The 27977-nt window shown below is 36.7% G+C and overlaps 1 protein-coding gene across 2 annotated transcripts in view; it reads right to left on the bottom strand.

Moving 5' to 3' along the window:
- Positions 1–27977, bottom strand: part of FBXO8 (F-box protein 8) — a 67993-nt gene that overhangs the window by 5417 nt on the left and 34599 nt on the right. For both annotated transcript variants that reach the window (XM_063458164.1, XM_063458165.1), the window contains exons 5-7: positions 17389–17515; positions 14374–14492; positions 11260–11456 (exon numbers count right to left, since the gene is read on the bottom strand). In XM_063458164.1, the coding sequence (XP_063314234.1) occupies positions 11260–11456; positions 14374–14492; positions 17389–17515 (443 nt within the window). The remainder of the gene's footprint in view (positions 1–11259; positions 11457–14373; positions 14493–17388; positions 17516–27977) is intronic.

The following is a 27977-nucleotide window of genomic DNA, read 5'->3' as shown; positions in this document are numbered from 1 at the left end:
AGTCTTGTCTACGCTTGATCAGATGTGTAAGGTGCTAAACGTCTAGTATGGAATAGATTAACTCCACTCTGCAGGGAGGCTGAACATATGTATAAATAAACGAAAGCACTTGTGATAAGTAGTATAGCTTGCTGAGAAACTGACTGCAGAGAGGGACTGCGCATGTGTTCATGATTAAATTAAGGCCTGTTACATCCTTCATTTTTATTTTTTAACCAGGCAGCTGTAATTTCTGCCGTATAGTGGTACAAGACAAATATTATTAATATGTTCATTATTAGTACAATATGTATCATTATGCATGTGTTTTATTTGATATAATGTTTAAAAATTGAATAAAAACATTAAAAAAAAAAAAAGAATGGGCCTTGAAGTCCAGCGCCATTATAAGCCATCTATATAAAGTGGGTGTTCCAGCTAACCAATATGGCCTTTAACCCCTTAAGGGTACATGATGGAAATATTCGGTCATGATTCCCTTTTATTCCAGAAGTTGTGTCCTTAAGGGCTTAAAGCCAATTTAAATTAGTGCTTTCCAATGTACATAAGAAGTGCTTGATAAATGCCTGAACTGCACTCTGAATGCGGTAATAATTAAGAAGTCTCTACAATAAGACAGTGGAGACTTATTTTCTGTTGTAGAATATGGATTCTTGCATAATTAAGATATAACACTTCTTTGTAGTGTGCAGAATAGTTTCAACCGCAGTACTATTTTGTATTTATAAAAAAAAAAAAAAAAAATGTATGGAGGAGAAAGGGACAATTCCTCAATATTTAAAACCAGTGTTATTGCTACTAAAATATATATATGTATATATATATATTTTATAGAAGAGTAAAAAACCCAGAATTTCACAAACATTTTTAAAAGAGAGATGGTTCTCAACTGGGATTATATTTTCCGGATTTGGCGTAAATACATGATACGACAACGTTCACCTATACTCTAGCTGCGGCATTAAAAAAAATTGGAGTAAGGAAGGGGTGGTTTCATTGTGAGAAATACATTTTGAAGGGCCATAGTCTATTTTTCACATTATGGCTGAATCCCCAATATAGTAAATTCCTAAACTTAAATTACAGAATCTTGAAAGATGCATTAAAAACTGGAGCAAAGGTGAGAGATATGTTGGGTATTGGGTATATTCTTACCTCATCCACTCCACTAAGAGCGATTAGCTTAAATATACAAGATATGGATCTTACCGGATGGACTGAGAAAGACATATCTACGCTTGCAGATATACAGCTAAATAGGGGCATCCAAACATTTGGAAGGCTGAGAGAAGAATATAGCCTTTAACTCTGGATATTTTCCCATATTTGAGGATTAAAAATTGTTTCAAAAATAATCCCATTGCCGAGTCAAATGTTCTGGATGATTTTATAAAGCAACAGTACGGGAATAAACAAATTTCCAGATTCAAGAACTTAATTAGTAAATAATCAGAACTGTGCTCCTATTGTTAATATTGAGAAATGGGAGCGAGATCTTGAGACTGAATTCCGGGTGCAGATCTGGTGTAAAACTTGGACAGAGGTTATAAAATTGGTGCACTCGGTCAATATACAGGAAACATTTTATAAATTGATACGTAGATGGTATCTGGTCCCTTATCGCATTAGTAAGATTAATAAAGAAACCACTGATATATGCTGGAGGTGTAACCAGTTTACAGGGACTTTATTCCACATATGGTGGGAGTACCCTAGACTGTATCAAATCAAACAAGAAGCAGAGAAATGAATTTCAAATATCTTACAACAAGGGTATATATTAAGATCGTATTTTTGGCTTTTTCATTTGGATAGATGTGTATCAACAGATAAGGACACTAAATACCTGTTAATATCCTAGTGGCAATAAAAACAAATGTTCAAATAGATTTTATAAAAGATATTTTTACAATAACAATAACCAACAATGAAAAAGAAAATACCATAAATGTTATACATAAAAAGAGTAAATATCAATGTATCCAGTCCAGATGTAAATCAATGACGAAAGTATTAAAGTGGCACTTTATAGTCAATTTTAATTGTGATAACATATTGGTATGATTGAACTATGCAATCAAATTACAATGTTAATTATTAAAACAAAAACAAATAAAAATGTGGGAGGGGGTTGGGGGTTAAAGAAAGAAGTAGAATAAGAAAAAAAAAAAAGGAAAAAAGGGGAAGGAGAGTGCATCCATCCACCATAACTTGTTTCACCTTCAATTCTATTGACTATAACAAATTATAGTATAGAAAGCATGACACAACAATACCTAGTTCAGATTTTTCAAATACATTTCTTCATACGAGCAATCAGAACCTATATTCTCTTTTAATCTTTGTTTCCTATTCTTCCCAGTAGTGTCTAAGGTTATCTAACTGCAAAGAAGGTTGTCTGACAGCCAATTCATACCCCTTTTTTCTAGTATATAATTAAAAAATTATTTAATAGTAGGGATGTTGGTGACCTCCAGTATCTGGGGATGACCATAGTAGCAGCAAAAAGGATATGTCCAATTATAATTTTATCAATTTTTTCAATAGTATTAGAGAAGCATTTGAAAAAGCCAATCCTGAAGTGAGCACAGGAATATTAGAATTTATTTTTTGGATTAATTTATGTATTTCCTGCCAAAATTGTGTGAGTTTAGGACAATACCAAAAAACATTTTCTCCAACATTTATCTGGATATCTGGAGCTCATTTGATTCAACCTATAGGGGGATAAATACCATCTATAAATTATTTTTAAATAGTTTTCCCAATGATTGGAGCACTGTGTAAGTCATTTAAGAACTGGTACAAATTTAAGCCATTCCTCCAGGTCGTAACAAGTTCCCATATCTTTTACCCATGCTTATAATCATCTTTTAATCTAGGTATGGGCATTAGATAAAAGTAACATTGAGATATCTTACTGCATTTATTAGGGTTATGTAGGTATGTATTTTCCACATCAGATAATGCATTTTCTGCATAATTGTGGTCTAGATTTTGAATAAAAAAATTTATCTTTCATTTTGTTAATTAATTTGTGTTCTAATTGCATATTATCTTCTAGGTAAAATTTATCCTGAAGTTTCGTAAAAGACATTAAAGAATTACCTAAGAAAAAGTCATTTAAATTTTGAATTGATTTAGTGTGCCAATTATCCAAATTTAAATCAGGAAAATCTAGTTTTAATACAGACAGCGGCATTACTCACGACCACCCAGAGGAAGGGCCGACTAGCTTAAACACAGTATCCCAAGCTTTGATGGTAATCTTAGTAGTGGGAAACATCTCAGCTATCCTGGGTCGACCAGACATCGGAAGCCACTTTACTTCTTTAATAGAATATGGTGACATCCTATAATTTTCCATCTCAAGCCAGCGTGGAATCTGACCTTGTAGGCCAAACTTAAGTGCTGCAGGGGGCAGTTGCCTGGTAATATTTTTTAAAAAAATCAGGTATCCCTAAACCTCCACGAGACTTGAGATTTTGCAATACTGAAAACTTTATTATGCTCATCTTATTTCCCCTTACAAACTTAATTAGAGCAGATTGAACTGTTTTAAAGAATGTCTTTGGAATTGACAAGGGAGTAGTTCTCAAGTAGTATAGTATTTTAAGTAAGATGTTCATTTTAATAGATGTAATTTTACCTAACCAGGAAAGTTCCAAATTATTACAGTTTTCCATTTCCTTTTGGAATATTGGCCAAGCTCTTTTAAGATTAAATGTGTACATACTGTTTAAATTTTTGCATAGTTTTATTCTAAGGCAATCCATGAATAAATCTCTCTAGTCAAAGTCAAATTTAGTTTTCAAATCATCCAGATCACACCAAGGAATGTGTATAGATAGAGCCTACCTTGTTCCTGTATTGAGCCTGTAAAATGAGACTTCTCCAAAATCCTGTAGTATAGAATTTAGGGAGTCAACTGAAGTTTTGGGTTCTGCCAAAGATGAGATAATATCTCTTTATATATCTCCTTGTACCATCTGGAGCTTGTCTCCCTGCAATTAAACTCACTTGGTCTTTATCAACTGCCATAGGGACAATTTGTGCCAATCTCTCAGGCAAAATTTTTTAGTGTAGATTTTAATATCCTTATTTATTAAAGAAATCGGCCGAAAGTTGGCACAGCAGTCCTGACTCTCACCCCGGCTTCGGCAGAGTGATGATTTGCACGCACAAGGACTCCCCTGGCATCTTTCCTCCTGTCCAGAATGTATTAAATAAATTAGTTCGATATGGCAAAAGTATTTTGGAAAAATGTTTGTAATATATCATGGTACAGCCATCTGGTCCTGGTGATTTACCACCTGGAATTTTGTTTATAGCTGCTAATACATCTTGTTGGGATATGGCCGAATGTAAAAAAATTAATTTATCTGGGGCAACTTGGGGTGAGTCATTTTGTCTAAAAAGGATTTTATTTTTTCTGTATTGGGTTTTATGGTTTTTGGATCAGAGGCCAAATTGTATAATGATTTAAAATAGTTTGCAAATTGCTTACTAATTTCAATTGGATGAGCAATCTTTTTACCATCCTCTCACAGCAAATATGCAATTCGTGATTGCGCTATTTTCTCTCTAAGTTTAGACGCCAGCAGGGAGGAGGCCTTATTGCCTTTTGAATAATATAGCTGTTTAAGTCGTCTGATCATGAAAGCTGTTTTTTCTATTTGGATCACTTCGATTTTCTTTTTTAGTTCTTTTATCATTGCTAATAGGGAATGAGATGTTAGCCAACTTTTTGTTAGCCAAATTTAAATTATATAACTCTGTTTCCATCTCCCTTACATTTTTAAATTTAGACTTCTTCAGATAAGACGCTCTTTGTAAAAAGGGACCTCTTAATACGGCCTTTTGCGCGTTCCACACCACTCCACAAGAAACTTCATGGTTGTCATTTTCCTTAAAATACTACTTTAACACATTCTCAACTAATGTTTTATTTTTCAGGCCCAAAACAAGATGATCACTTAATTTCCAGGTACGATTTGGGATAGACTGGAGAGACTCAGACACATATAAAACAACAAGAGCATGATCAGACCATGTTATTTCTAATATTTCTGCCTTGGTAATAGATAACGTACTCTCGTCAACTAAAAATCGGTCAATACGGGAGTACCTGTTGCATGAAACGCAGTGATAAGTATAGTTCTTTTCCCCTTCATGCAACACTCTTCAAGCATCATAAAGACCGTTATCATGCAAAAATGTAGTACACGCTGCAGCCAGCCTTTCAGTACCACTGCCATCAACTGAGCTGGAACGAATTATATCTATTTTATAATCTAGTACAAAATTGGTATCGACACATATTATCAATTTTCCTATAACCAATTTCATTATCTTATTTCAACGACGCCTCAAATATTTTAACTGATTAGAATTTGGAAAGTAAACATTTACTATGGTATAAGTCACATTATTTACTCTCCCAACCCAGATGAAAAACCTCTTACTTTCATCAACTATGACCTTATCAGTGGAATGGGCTGTATTTTTATTAAAAAAGATGGATACATCTCTCGATTTGGTCTTGTATGTAGAGTGGTATTGCAATGGAAAATTCTTTATCATAATATTGTGATAATTATTTTTAAAGTGGGTCTCTTCAATGCAAAGTACCGTATATACTCGAGTATAAGTCGAGTTTTTCAGCACATTTTTTGTGCTGAAAAACCCCAACTCGACTTATACTCGAGTCAATGTCTGTATTATGGCAATTTACATTGCCATAATACAGACAAGGGGCTGTGTGCGTTTACTTACCTCTCCTGCAGCTCCTGTTAGCTCCCTTCTCCTCTGCGCCGGTCCGGTCCGGTTCCGGGGTCATAGCGCGGTCGCGAGACTTACACTGTGAGCTGACAGAGGTGCTGACCAGACCGGCGCGGAGGAGAAGGGAGCTGACAGGAGCTGCAGCAGAGGTAAGTGCTTCCTGCCAGCCCCCCTCCACTGAACTGCTAATGCCACTGGACCACCAGGGAGTGAGAGCCCCCCTCCCTGCCATGTATCAAGCAGGGAGGGGGACGAAAAAAAAAAAATACAAAATAATAAAATAAAAAATAATAATAAAAATGCCCACCCCCTACCAAGGCTCTGCAACACACACACACACACACACACACACACACACACACACACACACACTGCATTCATATACACACACTGTAAATAAATATTCAATTAATATATTTTTTTAGGATCTAATTTTATTTAGAAATTTACCAGTAGCTGCTGCATTTCCCACCCTAGTCTTATACTCGAGTCAATAAGTTTTTCCAGTTTTTTGGGGTAAAATTAGGGGCCTCGGCTTATATTCGGCTCAGCTTATACTCGAGTATATATGGTATATCTGCTTTTTGAGTTCTAGCTTCTTTGGCCATTAATCTTCTCTTATGCGGAGTGTTAAGGCCCCTCACATTGTATGACAGTATTTTTAATACCATAACATATACCGTAAATAATTTTATAGACTGTATTATTTGTTTTGCCATATCTAGTTTTAACTGAAAGGCCTACAACAACATCTGCACAAGAGTAAGCAAAGCATAAAAGAAATACAAAAGTTACAAGGAAAATATCATCAATTTCCAGAAACTCATATACATTAAGTTGAATGGTAAATATAATCCTGGCTATGGTATGTGTAATGTATCCATAAAATAATTTGTCAGCATCAAAATCAAAATTAATCAAAATTAATTATTAAAAAAATATTGAATTACAACTGTCACCTATGATGGTTGCAGTCTGAGAGAGCTGTAACAGTTACAGGGCTGTAAACTGATCAAATTGCCAGAATTCTTTTTTTATTTGCCATAAAAAATAAAGGATTTACTTATGATCAAGCAAAAGAAATCAGAAAAACTGAGTTGCAGTGCTAAAATGAGTGAAAAAAACAGCATCTTCCCCTGGATCCAAGATGGCGGATCAGGATTCACCTCAGCAAAGGACACCAACTATTGTCCCTGCAGCTTCTGGTGACTGTTTTCCCTCTGTTTCACAAATGCAGATTATGTTGGACAAGCTGCATGAAAGAATTAGCAGGGATTTGAATGCCCAGATTGCAGCTGTGAAAAAAGAGGTTACTGAGCTGGAGAACAGAATAGACTGCATCGAGACAGCACTCAAACACGTAAGTTTGCATTCGGAGCTTAAATCCAAAGTCCGTTTGATATAGAATCTGCTTACTTTCATTACAACAAAAATGGCTGATCTTGAAGATCGGAGCCGACAGAAGAAAATTTGAGTACGAAATATTGCCGAATCAATAGCCGCAAATGAGCTTTCAGATTATATGAAAAGGAGTGATTCGCTCAGTTTTACCAAACGTCTCTGATTCAGAACTATTAATAGATAAGTGCCATAGACTGTCTAACACAAATTCGGCACCGAATGAGGCTCCAAGAGACATCACTACTAGAATTCATTTCTATCACATACAAATTATTTTCTGGGTGCCTTGAGAAGAGGAAAAAAAATTCCTGAGGAATTCAAGCATGTTCGAATTTTTCAGGATTTCTCAGCTGCTACTATAGCTAAGAGAAGTGAGTTCCAGGACTTTACTGGACACATACAAAGTAAAGGTATTAAATACAGATGGGACTTTCCAGTGAAGGTACTGTTCCAACATGATGGGCAGAAAATTCTAATTAATTCACCAAAAGGAAGGAGAGGATTTTATTACCACCTTGACACCAGGATACCCTCAAAATCCTCAAACTCCCAAAACGCCCAGGAAATCAAAGAAGAGAGAATCATGCCCACTAAAAATGATTTTTGAAGTGGTTACGGTTCCGTTATGATATCAATATTTTCCTTTGGATTATATAATATGGTGTTTAAAAAAAAGAAATGGTTTAAGTTCTTCATTTTTCTTAATTTTGGTTGGATTACTTACAGATTTATTGAGACACCACAACTGCTGTATTTACTTGAGCAAAACTTGAGAGGACTTATTTTCTCGATTAGAACCTTTCTATATTGTGGTGAATCTGTGAAACCTTTTCCTAGTTCCTTGGTTGAAAAATATTTTCCCTATAGAACAAAAAGTTATGTATTTGATTATTTTTATTTTGCTTAATTATCATTTATTGATTACAGTTTCCTTTAGAAGGAATACACCTTTTATTATAAGGTGCGGTGTCCAAGAAACAATTGGTTGAAAAATGAATGCCCCTCTTTTTTATTTAAATATTTGTTGTGTGTGAATAATACTAATATTCGTGTTATACTAACCTTGTTGTTTAATAATTCTGTGATAGTTTTGGCTACATAATATAAATATATAGAAAAGAAGAAGGCTGACAGAAAGGGATTACAAAGCAGGTCCTCCCAATCGTCAGTCTCAATACCCCTGAATAGAATAGTCCATAGTAGTTGCTAGGAATTGCCGGTATGGAACATACATGCAAAATATGAAAAATAATAAATTTTTATTAGTCCCTTCAAGGGAAGAAAAGCACGATAAGGTATAAAGTAAAGTAAAATAAATCAAATAGTGTATGTACAGTGTTAAAAGTGTATATACAGTGAGCAAAAAGTGACAGAGTAGGGATCCTCTATCAAAAGGTGACCTCACAGCAAACCTTGTTATCAAGAGATATATATATAGATTGCAACAATATTTCAGACGCTATAAGTAGCTATTAATCTGTATCTAGGGAAAGACAGTAGTGTCACCCTAGTAACGTTACAAAATAGCGGAGTCGCTAGAGAGGAATGACAACATAAAACTCCCCTCACAAGGTGTACTAAGACAATAGGGTGTAGTAATTGGAAAAAATATATGATTTGGACCGGCACCCTAAAGGCTGGCCCCAGATAATAGAGCTAATTAGCATAAGTACCTCCTTTGTACAATAGCAGACAGTGGACCCCTAATATAGATAACCCACTGGCTGTAAATAGAGGGTAGAGCTTAGCATCCCATGCAGTGGGACTGCAGTGACGAGAGCCTGCAAAAGAATTGGTGGCTCCTAATGTTCCGTCACTAAAGCGTATAGCTCAGAACGCAAAAAACATAGACAAAAGTCCTAATATAGAGTAAAAGTCTAAAGGATAGAACGATGAGTAACACCCCATCAGAGAACCAAACAAATACTCAACAGGACTGGTCTATTAACGAGCTAAGCTAGAGAGAGCTCCCTGCTTGCAATATATATGATAGGAGCTAAGGTAGGCAGTCTGGGTGCTATGTTAGCAGAGTGAGGCAGGTGCTGGCTGAGCCCAGAATCCTATATTTGAATAGCACCCCATCAGAGGACCAAACAAGTACTCAACAGGACTGGTCTATTGACGAGCTAAGCTAAAGAGAGCTCCCTGCTTAAAACATATATGATAGGAGCTAAGGTAGGCAGTCTGGGTGCTATAATAGCAGAGTGAGGCAAGTGCTGGCTGAGCCCAGAATCCTATATTAGAGAGGCATACATTCTCTTATAACTACTGCTAACGTCTGTTTAAACAAAGCTCGGACCCCAAAGGTCCCGGTACTGGCTAGTGCTGACTAGACATCGATTCCTATCGTTAAGAGGTAAAGAGCTTCCATAGTGCTAGTGGTAGATAGAGAGATCCCTAATTGAATCTCGGACCAAATGGTCCCGGTATTCGAGCGAATTACTCCCTATTGTCTTAGTACACCTTGTGAGGGGAGTTTTATGTTGTCATTCCTCTCTAGCGACTCCGCTATTTTGTAACGTTACTAGGGTGACACTACTGTCTTTCCCTAGATACAGATTAATAGCTACTTATAGCGTCTGAAATATTGTTGCAATCTATATATATATCTCTTGATAACAAGGTTTGCTGTGAGGTCACCTTTTGATAGAGGATCCCTACTCTGTCACTTTTTGCTCACTGTATATACACTTTTAACACTGTACATACACTATTTGATTTATTTTACTTTACTTTATACCTTATCGTGCTTTTCTTCCCTTGAAGGGACTAATACAAATTTATTATTTTTCATATTTTGCATGTATGTTCCATACCGGCAATTCCTAGCCACTACTATGGACTATTCTATTCAGGGGTATTGAGACTGACGATTGGGAGGACCTGCTTTGTAATCCCTTTCTGTCAGCCTTCTTCTTTTCTATATTATATCCCACGGGTTATGCCCTTATACCCTGCAACCCTTACCAACCCCAATGTAGGATTGTATCTATTTATTTATTTACTTTCTTCCATTGGCTGTTGTGTCCTTTCTCTAATATAAATATATAACAATGCCCTGCTGTCACTATCTCTACCCCCCACTGTGTAGTCCTTGGTTTTTTAATTGGGGTTCGGAGACACTTTCTTTTCTCCTATACCCATGGCCTACTACTTTTGCATACAAATACACACATATATATATATATATATATAAAATAAAATTGTAAAGCCAGGGAATGGCAGAAATTAAGCCTTCCAGAGTGGTCTCAGATCATCATTTACACCTCGTTTCAAGGGAAAATTGAATATTATTTTAATGCTCTAAATGGTAATTTAGACTCATATTATAAAATCTGGACTTCATGGTTTGAAATGGTTTAAGATTAGTCCCCCGTGGGACTGATGCTTGCTGCGACAGGCAAGGCACCGCTTGGACAGCCTACTATACCCTATATATCATTGTATTTATGATAATGTTTTATTTTGTGAAGAGAGGGAAAAGAATGAGGAAATGTATGGTATGCTCTAGATGTTTACTCCCTCTCTAAACGGGGTTAATAGGGAATCGAATATAGGATTTCAGTAGATTGTTAAATATATATGAACCAAGAGTGAATGAATGAAGGAAATTCTTATTAAGAAAACAGAATAGAAGAAGGTCATCAACTTTAATAGGCACCTGAGAGGATTAACAAGTATGTACTTCACTGTATAGTGTAATTTTTGGAGTAAATATTCTCAGGAAGGTTATAAAATGTTGTGTTATGCAGCGAAATTAATAATTATGTAAATGTCAACATCCTCATTTTTAATGTATGTTACCTCCATTTGTTTTTACAAAAAAATATTTTGTTGTTTATTATTTTTATTTTTTTTTTTAAATAAAAAAAATATTGTTTTGAGACTGGCGAATACTTTCAGTAAAGGGCTAAAAAATTTCCCCACAAAGCATTGAGTACTACATTAACATTCCATCAAGGAACTAAAAAACCCCTTGGAGGATGCATGATCATCAGATGTTCGAACTGTCAATCTAGTGATTCACTGTTTGGCTCTGATTGGCATTACATAAACATTTCTATTCTTTTTTCTTACCTGGGCTTAAGCCAAGGTCTCTTGCAAGCCCTGGGTTACAAGCACAAAATCGATGTGAGAATTTTGTGATGAGTGTTTCAAGGTATTCCCCACGTTCTTCTGGAGCGTGTATGTGCCGGAAAAAGTCTCTCAGTGCATTTGGTAGAAACTGATTGCTGAAATTGTGCAGAGTCACAAGATCATCCAAGACATCTCGCCTTTCAGTAAAAAAAAAAAAAAGTTATTACATACAGCAGCAGCAGAAATTTCCATGCATAACTACATTATAGATTTATATCCAAACACTATAGTCACACTTATTTCATTGTGTATGAGGAAGTGCAGACATGAAAATAGTTCAGTCACCAAAGAAATAGAGCTTAAATATGACCTGTATGTTTTAATTCTTAGAGAACTCAGCAGCTTTCTAGACATTCCAAATATTTCCAATGACCTTTTTTATATTAATACTCTTGCTCTTTCACAATATTTACCAACATGTCGTGAATTATTCTTAATATGCTAAAGGTATATGCTTGAACCTAAAGCTTATTAATACCTGATGCAGAATACACGATAAGCAGGATAAGGAGTTAAAGGGACACTGTAGGCACCCAGACCACTAATTGAAGTAGTCTGGGTGCTGTGACCATTTTGCAATGTTTACATTGCAGCTCTAAGTTTGCCCTCTGTGGCTGTCTAGCAGACAGCTACAAGAGGGCTTCCGGAATCCAACCAGACTTTTGGTCCATTATCTGACGCTGGACATCCTCACGGACCTCCAGCGTCAGATTTTCCCCATAGGAAAGCATTAAATAATGCTTTCCTATGGGGAGGTCTAATGCGTGCACAGCCATTGTCACACATGCGCATTAGGTCTCCCCAGCTGGCTGCAGTAGCCGGGGAGGAGCGTAGGCAGAGCCTGACCTAGCACCAAGGGACACTGGTGCTGGATTCAGGTAAGTGGCTGAAGGCGTTTTAGCCCCATTAGACCAAGAGGTGGTGCAAGGAAAATGACTTTGTTTTCCTGGCACTATAGGATTCCTTTAAATGATGGTAGCAATGTTTAAGGTTTTATTTTACATATTAAAGTATATTTATATATTAAATATACAAATATAGATTTTTTTTTATTTTTACTGCTCCTCCTTTTTTTTCCCCCTTCATAGGTCACTTTCAACTTGATCTCTGAATAAAATCAATATTTAATGTCTATCCCCTAACCATCAATAATCTTTATTCATATCATCTATCTATCTTTCTTCTTTTTTTTTTTGGAAGCCATGGACAGATCTCCAAATCGTGAATAAAATGAAATATTTTTTTCTTTTATCTCTTTAGTATGTTTTGTGATTTTTGCATATCATCCATATTTAGTTGTTCAGAAATTGAGTAAAGACACTGCAACGGCCCAATATTAGGACAAATTGCTATTCAGGAGAAACCAAATGCAGAAGTCTATTGCTTACAATGTGTTACACATTGCATGATAATCACAAACAAATGTGCTCTACTCATTCTAATAAAAAAAAGCAAAAAACCCAAATGGGTCAGAAAACTGGCCAACACAAGGTTGCAATAAAATTAGATGTATGCAGCAGAGTCTTTTTTAGGGTAAATAGACACTATAGCAAACAGAACCATTACAGCTTAGTGCAGTTGTTCTGGTGTCTATAGCCTGTCCCTGCAGGCATTTTCATGTAAACACTGCCTTTTCAGAAAAAAGGCAGTGGGTTACATTGCTGCCTGGGGACACGCCCAGTGACAATCAGATGGCGCCTAGAGGTGCTTCCTGGGTCAGTGCTGCACAACTCTCTGCATGAAGACCCTATACTTTCCCCATTGAGATGCACTGATTCAATGCATCTCTATGAGGAGATGCTTAATGGCAAGGGTGCCATTTGCATCCACGCCCGCCTCCTTGGCTGAGATCACCAGAAAGGACGATCTCAGCCAATCCACTGGAAAGCATTGACATGGCTGACATAATTCTGATAAAATCAGCCAAGGAGGTGGATTGTGGGCAGGGCTAGTGCAGCGCTAGAATAAAGTTAAGATTTTAACTTCTTTAAGGTGGGGGACCTAAATAGTGTTTTTTTTTTTTTAAAAAACAATAACACAAACTTGTATTCCGGACCTTATGGTGTTCCTTTAATAATATTCAAAGGTCAAACATTTTTACATTACAGTTAAAAGCCTTTCAGCTTTTGAATGTATGTTAGCAGGAGAAGGAATTACATGTTTTGTAAAAGGTTTTTTTTTTTGTTTTTTTTAATTTAATTGGTTGCTGTCTATTACAGGTGAAAATTACACTTCAAGTGCCAGGAAGATTTTGAGACTTCTATGGCACATGTAATAGTATAAGAATCAAATATTAGCAAATATTTATGGTCTTGAAAAATGTATTTGACAAATAGTGAAAGATCCTACATTTCATTAAGACATCTTAACTCCTCTCTAACCAATTCAAGATGCAGAAAGTTTTTATTTAAGTCATTTTAAAATCGCATTACATTTTAAAATGATAATTATATGATTTTAAAATTCAAAATGTAAATATTTAAATTAAAAAAACATTTAAAAAAAATCATAGCATGAGGAATAACCCTGAAGTGTTCATTGTGTCAATCTCATGTTTCACAGAGTGATGTCCCAAAATCTGGACATATGTTCTAAATCAGAAACAATGTGATGCTGTATAGACCATCAGCAAGGAACAGAAACAGATAGAACAGGTGACTGCATTTTATTGAAGAGTCATTTATTTCTATTTTAGGAAAAGGGATTAAACAGTGAGTGTAAATCCTATAGAAAACAAAGTATTAGCTTGATCAATATATAATTTTTTCTTCAGTTTCATTTATTAACTATATATTTAGAGTAATAAAATGGTGTATTTTAATATATTGGGGTTATGTTAATTTAAAATAGAAATGACATAAATGAAACAAGTTATTAATCAGCTACTATATCACACGTTGTTTTGAATACTTTGTTATGCAAGCAACACAGTGAAATATAAAGATATAATCAGTTGCCATTCAGCCTGTCTGGATTTCATTTTCATTTTTAAAAAATGTAAAAAATAAAAATAAAAAAATGCATATACAATATTTTTCCAACAATTGAGCTTACCTTTCATCAAGATATACCCTCAGATTTTTCCAGTTTAGTGTTCTGGTATAAAATATAAACTTTGCTATTTCTTTTGGTGTATCATCAAGTATTCCCCTGGATAGAAAGTATTCAATTCCCTTGAACAAAAACAATTGTATATATTCAAATTGTGCTGACTGTGAGTGACATAGAAATGAATTAAACAGTTCTTATATATGCTCATTTCTGGTGTAGGATAAAAAATAAATGATTTGTCTCAGTTAAAACCAGTTTTCCTGGCACTATAGTGTTATTAGGTCCCCTCCACCCTCATGGCCCCCCTCCTGCCGGGCTCTAAGGAGAGGAAGGGGTTAAAGGCTTACCTTTCTCCAGCAGCGGGCTCCCTCGGCGCTGGGGACTCTCCTCCCTCTTCCGCCGAATGCGCATGCGCGGCAAGAGCCGTGCGCGCATTCAGTCAGTCCATAGAACGGCATTCTCAATGCTTTCCTACGGACGCTGGCGTCTTCTCACTGTGATTTTCACAGTGAGAAGCGCGGAAGCGCCTCTAGCGGCTGTCAATGAGACAGTCACTAGATGCTGGATTAACCCAAATGTAAACATAGCAGTTTCTTTGAAACTGCTATGTTTACAGCTGCAGGGTAAACCCTAGATGGACCTGGCACCCAGACCACTTCATTGAGCTGAAGTGGTCTGGGTGCCTATAGTGGTCCTTTAATAACAAAAAATAATAATATTAAAAAAATAATAATAAAAAATACAATAATAAAATAAACAAGTCCACTGGGTAATATGTATTTTTTTTTTTTTTTTTTTAATAATGCTGTTTTTTAATTAGACTATATGTAGATAATTTAGCAGGAAACACAAGTTTCAGGTCCGAATTCTTTCTATAAATGAATTTTGAGCTTTGATATGTTTTGGAGCTGTTTAGTATTTTCTTTGTTTAATGTTACCTGCTTTAAAGCAGGCTTAACATTCCGAATATCTACACTTTGTACAAAAGACACAGAGGAGATTTCACAGACCACAATTTCAATTTAGTCAATCAAGTAGGAGCCTTGACGTAGAGATATATGACAAAGGCAGTCCATGAATCCTAACAGAAACCTGGGAGAAATGTACACAAGTGCTGCTAACAGAGCAGTTGTATCAAAGTTCTAAAAGCAATGCAGTCACCAAAAAATATTTGGAATGTCCCTGCATTTTCCATGAGTTTCCCTGATCATTTCACCAATCTTACAAATGTGCCCTCTTTTAGCAACAACATAAGAATTTAATCTCACTATTCTAAATATATAGCCAACAACCACAAATGGGTGTGTTGCCCCAACATAAAGATAATAAATAGAGACAACAGAAAAGAAGACTGTGAGTAGAAAATTACTAAATATAAATCTTTATTACAAAATATTTAAAATGTTACACTATTTAAAAAAAAAAAAAAAAAAATCTATAGATAACAGAGGAATTCCCTCATAAGATAAATACCAACCCACTCTAAAATTACTACCTACAAAGTATTGTATAACAAAGATTCACATTAAGCTGCTCTTTTCCCCAATATATGCATTACATATCAATTATTTAATATTAATTTGATATCTTTGGAGAAATATTTTTAAGTAAAAACCTGAGTTTTACTTTAAGGGATACTGTAGGCACCATAACTGATTCATTTAATTGAAGTAGTTATAGTGTCTGAAATTCCTTGGCAATTTCTGCCTTCGCCACAAATGCAGTGGTGGCTGGACTATGGGAAGCCAGGGACCATCATTCAGTGTTAAACTGCTTGGAAGTGGTTAAACACTGAATGGGGGGACAGTGGAAGGAGACTCTAGACACCATAACCAATTCAATGAGATGAAATGGTTAAAGTGTACAGTGTCCCTTTATCTTCATCGCTGCGCTGGTCTTGCCTAAATCTGCATTTCCCTAACAACTACTAGGTAAGTTATGAAACCGATCTCAAAATGGATTGACTACTTTCTCTGGAGGTGTGTGCCAAGGCACGCGTGGCGTTTGGAGTGTTAAATCTGTCCTATTAACAAAACAATGTTACTACATTTAAAACACTTTTGTAAACCCCTTTCTTCTGTGAGTAGTTCCATCAAGACTATAGTTATGCCAGTGAAAAACTTTGTGGAAATGTCCATAATTGAGCTAAGAATGAGAATGTGCTATTCAGGTACAGCAAGTACGCACGTAGCATATATATAATTCCCCAGGTACTTCAGGTATAGCATTACAAATATATATTAATGGAACAAAAAAAAAATAATAATTTGGTCACATCTGTAATGCAATCAACGTTTCGACCCCTATGGGTCTTTTTCAAGATCTTGAAAAAGACCCATAGGGGTCGATACGTCGATTGCATAACAGATGTAACCAAAGCTTTTTTGTTCCACTAAACCACAATTTTTTTCACAAGACCTTTGAGTGCACCCCTAATATTATTTGGATATTTGCTTAACGCGGGTAGCACATAGGCAATTATTAACTTTATTTATTCAGTGACTAGGAGAGTGCCAAGCTGTATTTGTTATATATATATATATATATATATATATATATAAATAATATATATATATACACACACACATACATACATACATACATACATACATACATACACACTCACAAAGTTAGTATATGATCCTACATTGTATAAGCCAGTCACAATGGCAAGGTGTCTTATTTTTAGCAGGTCCTATTTTAGCACCCTAATTCCTGCTCTTATAATATTAACACAATTACTTGAGAAATACATCCTCCTGGGTCAAGGTTGACTAGGACCCTGTAATGGAGGTAAATGAAAGGTGCAAAACCAAGGAAGTTAGCCTGGACTCCCTAATAGATATACATTTGAAACCTCACTCACCGGTGCATGCACACATTGTAAGAGTGTTGCTGGGGCCACAGAAATACTATTATAATGTATACATGTTTAGGTGTGTGCAGCCTTGCATACATACACACACTTGTTTTTATTTTAATTGCAAAAAAATATATAATTTTAACCACTAATCTTACCTCATGAGGATTAGCGTTAAACGTTAGGCTTCCTTCATCCAGCCTCATATATAGATTCCGATAGGAAAATCCAGGTGGATATCTTTTGTGGTATATGGAACAGTGACCCCAGGTTGATTTGCATAATCTTAAAGAAGGAAAGGAAATAGTGATGACATTTCTTCAAGCTTAAATTGACACTATTGGCATCAAAACTTTATCTTAATGAAACAGTTTTAATTTGTATAAAACATGGACCTGCAGTCTCATTGCTCAATTCTCTGCCAATTAGGTGTTAAACCGCTTTTGTGACTCATAAAGCCAACATGAAAAAATTAGCTTTATTTTAAATCAGATGTTAAATTGCTCTATAAATTGAACTTTAATCGCACACAGAAGGCTCCTACATGATGTATCAGAATGATAGGAAATTCTAAATTAAACCGAATTTCCAATAAAGGAACTTTAAACATTTGATGTCTCTTTACAGATCATAGCACCAGGGAAACATTCCATGGCACCCCATGTGTGCACGTTGCGGCACTCCAGGGCGCTGCGGCACACAGTTCGGGAACCGCTGGGTTAAACCACAGAGAACGGTTTAACCCACTGAAGTAAAAGTTACTCCAGGCACCATAACAACTTAATTTTGTTGCATGCAAATATTCCTTAGATGGCTGTTAGAGATCCTTCCTGGGTCATGGCTGCTGCTTAAAATGCATCCAAACATTCAGTATCTCCTCCCTCTGCATGCAGACACTGAACCTTCCTCATAGAGATTCATTGATTCAAATCATCTCTATGAGGAGATGCTGATTGGCCAGGGCTGTGTTTGAATCATGCTAGCTCTGCCCCTGATCTGCCTCCTTGTCAGCCAATCCTATGGGGAAGCATTGTGATTGGATCAGGCCACCACTTCTGATGATGTCAGCAGACAGCTTGCTTTTCTGAGGCAAACAGCATGCAGATCTACAGCTTCAGGCTTGAATACAGTATGATTTTGCTATATTTATGGAGGCATGAGGGGCCCAGGGGGGCTAGATGGTGATTTTAACACTATAGGTTAGGAATACATGTTTGTGTTCCTGACCCTATAGTGATCCTTTAAGCTAAAGTTGTTTTGGGGCCTATAGTGTCTTTTTTAGTTTTTTTGAAAACCTGTCAATGTATGTGTAACGGATCACCTGGCACCCCGACTTGGTACCTCCGTTAATGGATGCTCCTAGTGCTTCCTGAGGACTCCAAGCACTCTGGCAGACACCATAATCACCGAATCCAAGAAACCTTTAAATTCCCCCAAGCGTATGAATGCTGTAGACCATTGAATAGGAACCATACGAATAGGCTTGTACCCCTAGCAGTCAACTGGAACAGCATACAATAAATCCTTCCCACAATAATGAGACGACACATCACTTTGAGGTTAAAACAGGAACTCTGGACTGGCTCATCCAGCCTGGCTTTTATTACACTAATCCACATACAGGCCACACCCAGGGGGAGGCATAAAATAACCAATCACATACATGGTTCAGCCCACACATCCCCTCCCCTCAGATAACATTAAACTCAATTATCCGGTACACTTTTTCAGCCAAGTTCTGGATGTACCCCAAAACCCGGGGGTACACCTTTAAATCCAGCATCGCTGGATAGTCCTTATTCAGGGGGACAACATATCCAAAATTCAAGTAATTCGGATGAATGGTTCGTGAGATATGGGGTTACAAAGATTTGACCGACCGCATGGGTAAAGTATCCGAAAACAGTTCCATGCATTTTGGCCCTGCGGTCGGTCACAAACAAGGGAATGAAAACAGGCGAATTGCCTGTGTTATAGAGCCTGGAGAGGGTTTGAATGAATTCCCTTGTTTATGGGGCTCTTTCTACCGAACGGCGGGTCATTCGGTAGTTTCCATACGAATTTCTGGAAGTATGGAGGTCTCAGCGGTGTTTGCCTAGTCAAGTGTCCGATTTTAGTTCCAGACACTCGACGGCAAAACACCGCTGTTTGGTAGTTTAAGATGGCCGCCGCCACGTGTTTGTTTCCCGAATGGCGGCCACCCAGAGGACAAAGACCACACTGCACTGATTGCCAATTACCTGTTTGCAACATTGTTGCAAACGGTAATTGGAGGCACACTCATTCCTGGGTGGTCTGGTTGTTCGGTAGTTTCACTCAATATACTGAATGGAGTGATTCTACCGAACAATCAGATGAATGCTGCATACAAATCACCCAGGATAAACTTAACACATATATAAATACATATATAATATTACAGGCAGTACACTCGAATATGCTTCTCAGTCTTAAAGGGACAGTAGTCCCAAAAGTCCCAATATGTCCATAGATGCTGTTAAAAGGGCCAGTAGCAGCAATATACAGTACAATATGCCCCAAATAACCCAGGGGCCATAGTCAGTAGGTAGGAGGCTAGCAAACAGGCTTCTCCAGGGCCCAGTGGCGAGGTTGGTTTCGCCACAGTATGGATTTGTATTGGATTACTGTGGGATAATGTCGGAGAAGGTAAACTGGAGTTCTGAGTGAAACCACAACAGGAACTATGCTGGTAATTATTTTCTATTCTTTAGACATCTATTCCAAAGTTAAGCAGAGGTATACTTTAGTGTACACTTACAAACTTTTTTCCGAACTGCCCAATGTTGGGTATGTGAAAAGAACATCCGTTGTCATCATGCAATTCATGCTGGCAATGGATATAATCACCTCATTTACTTGCAGGCAGTGCTGTGCCTGCAAGGAGAAAAATCCCATCCCTCCATTCCACTCTCTACCTTGTGTTCAGCCCTCAGTACACTCATCTCATCTTGTCACATGCACGGTGTAGTGCTTAGTAGCCAACAATGCTTCTATATGAGAAGCATTTAAATGGACCACAGACACAAAGAGGATAACATGGAGTGAGGGGGAAGGCTTCATGGAAGACTTGACGCAGAGTTGGATTAACGGTACCAACAAAAATGTGGGAAATTAATGCCAAGTTCTCAAAAGAGCATTTCGACTTAAACCCCCCCCCCCCCCCCCCCCAAAAAAAACCCTTCAGTCTTAAAGGGTTACTCCAATTCTTTTCTGTAAACATTTTTAAAAACAGTTATAAATATATTTTATGTGTGATATTATCATTCCACCTGGCAAAACCTATTTTCCTCATATGTAGTTTATATTATTTGTATTTCTTAAAGGGTTTTAGCTTAGGTGTGGCTTTACAAAAATTCTGTAACAAATTATTCAGGGTTAGAGATTAAGAAGCATATGGATGGGTAAGACATCCATGTTTTAGGTGCTGATTTTGTTTAGTCCTAGTATCCTCTAGAGACTTGTTCTCTTTCAGAGCAAAAATAGATATATCAGAAACTATTATACAAAACAAAATTCTCTCATAAACCAATTTAAATGTTACAACCTAACATACCCACAATCATTTCTGCTATCTAATATTTCTTTAAAATGCTATACAAAAATCTCCTTAACTTCCAAGACCCCATCACGCTCACTTTAGCATTTTCTTACTATATTATAACTATAACAAACATAATAAACTTAAAAAAAAATGAAAACAAACATCTCCAATTTTACTGTCTTGCATTACACAGATAATTATCCTATCATAAATATAAGATTAAGTTAACAATATCAATATTAAACTCTGTTTTCCCCTAAAATCCGGTGTGTCTGTTGACCTTTAATACTTGAGCGGAACCTATTCTATAATATATATCATATGGCCTTAAGCCTTCTCTGGCATTTTATCAGAACCACCTTTAGTTTATGATGGCCAACTATGTCTTTGTTAAATTAAAGCTTTTGCTCGACTAGTTAGAATATTCACTCATGATCATTTTTCATTGCTTCAACTTGTTACAAATAAAGGATTTTAAGGGCAATAGCTCAAACATATGATGAGAGAATAGCAAAATCTTATTATGGCTTGAACACTTTCTAAATCAAGAGCAAATCACAACAGAAAGTGAATATATTACAAGCACATCAAGATTAGATTGAAGTTGACAGGTTGATTATGCTTAATTACACTACAGTAACTTCAAACATTGACCACAGTTGCCTGTGCATTTTACATAGATATTTAAAGGGACACTATAGGGTCAGGATCCCAAACATGTATTCCTGATGCTATAGTGTTAAAACCATCATCTAGCTCGGCACACCCAACTGGTTTCAGCAGGGACACAGCAATTAACCCGCGACCCGGTGTCATCTGGTCAACTGCAGGAGTACCCCGCAACAGGACCGACATTTCATGGCAAGAAACCGGCGGCAAGATAGCATAAACCGAGTACTTCCGACGGCAACAAACACCATATAGCTACATGGCAACCCTGTGTTCCTGCCCCAGCTGCACTAAGGTGCGACACCCGAGACAGTTACACTGGAACTGTTTTTACTTTACCGTTTTATTCTTATTATTTTTTGTATTTTCATTTTTTCTGCTTGGCATCCAGAGACCCACCTAAGAAGTCTAGCGGGTTTATATGCCTGGACCGTTGTAATGAGCAGCAGGACGTAGAACTTACGTATTACGTGGCAACCCTGTGTTCCTGCCCCAGCTGCACCAAGGTGCGAAACCCGAGACTGTTACACTGGAACTGTTTTAACTTTATCGTTCTATTCTTATTATTTTCTATATTTTCATTTTTTCTGCTTGGCATCCGGAGACCCACCTAATATGTCTAGCTGGTTCTGGACCGTTGATATGAGCAGCAGGACGTAGAACGTTGCTTACTATTTTTTTTTTCAGTTCACGTTATTATTTTCTTTTCCTTACATATGATGCTCCCAGCAGCCCTGATAGCTGATGTACCAATATTCGGCCCTCGATTACTAATGCCTTTCCTTACCACTCCAAAGGGGCCTCCTAGGAGGTTAATGTTGACAGGCCAATAATAAGTTCGGTGTTTAATTGTTACCTCATACAATGTTTTAATGCTCCGGTACCGCTGGCCTCCCTGCTCGGCCTTTAATTAAAAGTTTAGCCCATAACCATGCCTAGAATGCGTAGGACGACTATTTTGACTGACAGGCTGGACATAGTGATGTTTTAACAGGACAGGCACCTAGGGTGAATAGCGATGTTAAGGCATATTATATATTATAGGCAAGTTCTAGTTCGTATTCATTTTTGATTCTACAGAGCACTTCTGCCAGGCTCTACGCTACCCTGCTTTCAGCTTTCCACGTTAAGGCCTACATGTGTATATTGTAACCGTACTCAATTTAAGCCTGTTCATCTTAAACAGAAAGTTAACATATTTGCTCTCTCAACGTGTGCTGTTATACAAGGTTCATGACTTATGATGTTTAGTCTATATTGTTACGTAGCCAAATCTAGCTATGCAGGTATACGTTGCAAGGTAAAGGATGCCAGTACTCAGCACAGAATAGAACCTAAAGATTTAACTGCAGGGATGTTGCCCGTCCTGTTCCCAGCTTCTTATTTGGCAGATTCATGTAATTGTAGCTACTGGTGGATTACATAACCTGACAGATATAAACCATTAACTCAATACACTGTACAGCCTTTGAGTAATAGTATTGCTTTAATGATGCTCTGACGACATATCTGACCAAACCTGTTTCACACGATAGTTTTACTATTGAAGTTAGAGCTGCTTATAAGACAAAACCATCATCTATGCATTGTGAATGGCTCAGATCATCACTTCTGATAATGTCAGCCAAGGAGGCAGATCATGGGCAGAGCCAGCACCAGATTGTAATAAAAAAGTGTGTGTATGGGGAGGGGGGTATATAATAAAGTGTATAAATAAAGTAAATATATGGCTGCACTCACGGTCTTGCCACTAATGATATTTCTTTATTCCAAATACATGTGATCCCCCAAAAAACGATAGATTTTTTGGGATTACATGTATTTGGAATAAAAAAAAAAATATAATAAATGGAAAGACCATGAGTGCAGCAATGTCTTTTACTTCATTTGGATAATACAAGTCTTATGGGCTGGTACCAGGCAAACCAAGGATATACATATATATATATATATATATATATATTTAATTTATTATGGAATATACAGATTCTGCCTTGATGCAGCTCACCTCTGTGCAACAAGGATACGGCTTAATCATTTCAGTCAATCAATGCATTCACAGGAAAAAAAGACATCAAGCACATACTCCGTTAATAGGCAAAGGAGAAGCTAAATTCTATAATTAATTCAGATTAGAAGGTCCAACATTATGAATATTACAATATATGACATTTGTCCAGGTGCCTGGAAGGTCACATTATTAAGAATCATTTTCACATAAGTAAATAAAATGATCCATATAGGTGTTCTTGTGTCTGGGAATTATTTCTATTGGACAGATTTGTATGAAATGTTTTTTTTGTGCCTTTGCAGATGATATTCAACATAAATATTTTCTTATTCTTCATATTACACCACATCTATTTTAATATTTAATTGCCCACTAAGCTTATATAAGAGCAGCTTTTTAATTGAACAGTCAATTATGATCGTTGTTTTTTTGTTGTTGTTGCTTTAATCACGTTCACTATTAAACGACAATTGTAACATTTCAAAGGTAGCAATAAAAATAAGCAAACTAAACAAAAAGGTATTATCTAATCGCATATAAATCATTTGGAATCTGGATTAATTTAACAAGGAACTAGAAACAGCCCAAAATCATAAACTGGACTTTTTATAAATCAAGAAAAGGGTAACCCATTGATATTTACAGTAAATGAAATGGAGTGAATAATTTCCAAGCAAAAAGGATCAAAACTGCATTGGCCATTTACGCTGTGTATTGGGACCAGATGGTAAATATTCTTGAGACTTTAAAGGAGCCAATACAGATTTATAGCCAGCTGTATGTTGTTGAATAGCTTACACCAAGATAGTTTGAAATAGCTCTAGGATTGTGTGTTATTATTGTTATAACAGGAGGTGTTTCCAGATTATTTTCAGAATATACAAGACGGCTGCTTAATAGAAGCCTTAAGGGGTCTTTTCTTCAATAAGCTCTATAACCATTCACAGTTGTTAACACCAATTCAGTAAACAGTGTTCACGTTGGTTATGATTTAGGCGTTCTGGCCAAGCTTCTCATCTTCTATTGTTGTTGACAGTAGTAACTCCGACTGCTTAAGAATAATTCCATGAAACGACTCTCTGTAAACCTGCAGATTAAACTGCTAAATATATAGGCATGTGAACCTGATTCCGAAATGAGACAACATTATCTAGAACCAACTAGGCTTATACATAGTACATCCCATTGATCAAAGTCGCTAAGATGATAAAAAGCTTAGATGTTTCCATTGGGAAATGAAGATGTAACACAGCTCATGTTACCCTGAAACTAACAATAGCTGCAACAATAAATACCCAAATAAACCAATCACATACTGAGAGTGGGTTTTTGTAAAATATTTTTTTTTTCCATATTTTTTTATTTTTGTCTTATGCACATGGGGTGGGAAGCGCAGAAGTTAGCAGAACACCATCGCATTATGAATACATGTTTGTAGCGGTATAGTGGACAATTAATGTTTAATGAACTTATTATTTTCATCAAACAACCTGAGGAAGAACCACATTTGTTTTACTCTTTAGTTTAAGTTATTTATAAACAATGAAACTTAAAGGACCACTATAGGCACCCAGCTGGGGCCATGTTTGATTCTGGACTGGCATGTACTCAAGGTAGACCCACAGTCTGAACAGATCTTGACAGGGTCTCTCAGCATGGCCAGGCCAACTGTAATTGGCATGCCTGATTTTCATCAATACAAGGATATTCCTGCGATACTGAAAACAGCCAGTAGACAATGGCAAAATGCAATACTGGTTTACTGATATCAGCAGAGGGTATCCTTCGCGTTACAGTTAATGGTAGAGTTTGTGTACACTTAGTGTTCGGGCAAGGTATGGGTTTATACAGATTTAGGATTAGGAGTAATGTAGGTTTAATGTTAGGGGTAAGGTTATGACAGGTATATGATTAGGGTTAGTATAAGCACAGTGTTGGCGTTAATCATAAAAAAATATAGATCCTAAACATACGAGGCATTTCATAATCAGGACTGATATGTGAATCTATTTTGAGCTCTTTATTTAGTTGCACTGGTTGCGTTAAAATTACCATAAAAAACAAAAATGTGAAGGAACAAAAAAAAAAAAATTTTTTTTTACCCCCTCCCATTTTTTTTTTTATGATGTCTTAGGTAAACAAATAGAATACTAAAGGAAAGTACTTTATAAAAAAAAATATATATATATATATATATTTTTTTTTTTTTTTTTATTTGGTATGGGGGCACCTTAAGAGAATCCCTTATATCACAGTTGAACAAATACAAAGCACAAATTCTAGATTTTGTATTGATTCAGAACTTGGACAATTCCCTCCAACCTTAAAGGGAACCTACAATGCCAGGAAAATAAGGTTGTTTTCCTGGCACTACAGGGTTAATAGCCCCCTCCCTCCTGCAGGGCTGAAGGGGTTAAAACCCATTAAGGCACTTACCTGAATCCAGTCTCCACCCGTGTTCCTCCACCACCGACGTCACAGGGGAGACCTAATGCTCATGCGTGGCAATGGCCATGCGCGCATTAGACCTCCCCATGGGAAATTATTCAATGCTTTCCTGTGGGGAAAATCTGACGCTGTGTCCCTTTAAGTGGTTAATGGCTGCAAGTACTCAGAAAATGCAAGCTCAGCCACTGCATTTCAAACTGTAATAAATATGTATATGGGTGATTGGTATACGCGTTTTAAAGTATATATCTTCTCGTATTATTTGTTTGCCATTGTACAGTGCTACAGAATCTGATGGTGCTATATAAATAATAAAATAATATCACCCAAAAATATTAATACAATATCTGATGTTCTTTACAATATTAAAAAAAAATATATATATATTCCACTCACAATGCAAACAGCAGTACATATATAAAAGAAAGAACAGATGGTACAGCTTAGCAATGTTACAGAGAGAGTAAGCATCTTTTTCCAGAAAAACAGTACACCAGAACTTTAGAACATGGTCTACGGTTCTTTTATAGACAGATATAATGACATCAGAACTTTTTGCTAAAACTCTGACCATATAACGACACCACATAAAGACCCTCAATCTCCTTATTATACACCCACATTCCAGACTTCTCATGGTACAGCATAGCAAATTACTATCTTTTTTTCTTTTTAACCCATTAGACATCCATGCTCAATATGAATACAAATAGTAACATAGAATATATAATATTCTACACGAACCATAAAGGAGGTTTCAATTGGGCATATAATTTCACAGTCAAGGACACAGGAGGAATAAACAGACTACCATTGAACTGTTGGCATTACTTCTTCATTACAGAAGTCCAGAGAGTGATAAAAGATTGCTAAAGAAGTTTTAAATACATTTCATTTACAAATATATGATTTACCTGTACTTACTGTATAAGGGCATTGTTCTTAAATGCATATTTATTTATTTTTTTACATTCTCTTGCCATTTTTAGTTAGCTTAAAGGACCACTCTAGTGCCAGGAAAGTATACTCGTTTTCCTGGCACTAGAGTGCCCTGAGGGTGCCCCCACCCTCAGGGACCCACTCCCGCCCGGCTCTGGAAAGGGGAAAGGGGTAAAAACTTACCTTTTTCCAGCGCTGGGCGGGGAGCTCTCCTCCTCCTCTCCGCCTCCGTTCCTCCCCGTCGGCTGAATGCGCACGCGCGGCAAGAGCTGCGCGCGCATTCAGCCGGTCACATAGGAAAGCATTCATAATGCTTTCCTATGGACGCTTGCGTGCTCTCACTGTGATTTTCACAGTGAGAATCACGCAAGCGCCTCTAGCGGCTGTCAGTGAGACAGCCACTAGAGCAGGGGTAGGCAACCTTCGGCTCTACAGATGTTGTGGACTACATCTCCCTTGATGCTTTGCCAGCAATATGGCTGTAAAAGCATTATGGGAGATGTAGTCCAAAACATCTGTAGAGCCGAAGGTTGCCTACCCCTGCACTAGAGGATTAGGGGGAAGGCTTATCTAATTGATAAACATAGCAGTTTCTCTGAAACTGCTATGTTTATAAAACAATTAGTTAACCCTAGCTGGACCTGGCACCCAGACCACTTCATTAAGCTGAAGTGGTCTGGGTGCCTAGAGTGGTCCTTTAACTGTTACTAAGGCAGTCAGGGTCCTTACAAATACCTATAAGAAAGGTATTGGACCATTTTTTACATTTATATATTTCACACCAAATCTTTGTGAGAAATATTTAATTTTTTATTTTATACCAACATTTCATATCATGTGTGGATCAGTTGAACCTAAAGGACACTGCACACCATCGAAAGCTTTTTATTTCCAAAATATTTATAATGAAGGCTGAATGAATAAGTGAAAAATAAGAATAGAATAAATTTACATAAAAAAAAAACCCCACAAATTTTTGCTATGTTTATATGCTAGCTATGCATCCCTTGCTTCAAATACGCGTTAGGCTAATATATTTTGCAATTAAAAAGTGCTCCATAGTGAAGGGGTTAAATATGTCTTCACAGCAAAGGTCCTTAAAATAACAATTTGCATTT

Source organism: Pelobates fuscus, chromosome 6 (genome assembly GCF_036172605.1).
Source record: "Pelobates fuscus isolate aPelFus1 chromosome 6, aPelFus1.pri, whole genome shotgun sequence".
NCBI lineage: Eukaryota > Metazoa > Chordata > Amphibia > Anura > Pelobatidae > Pelobates > Pelobates fuscus.
This window is presented reverse-complemented; position numbering and strand designations above follow the sequence as displayed.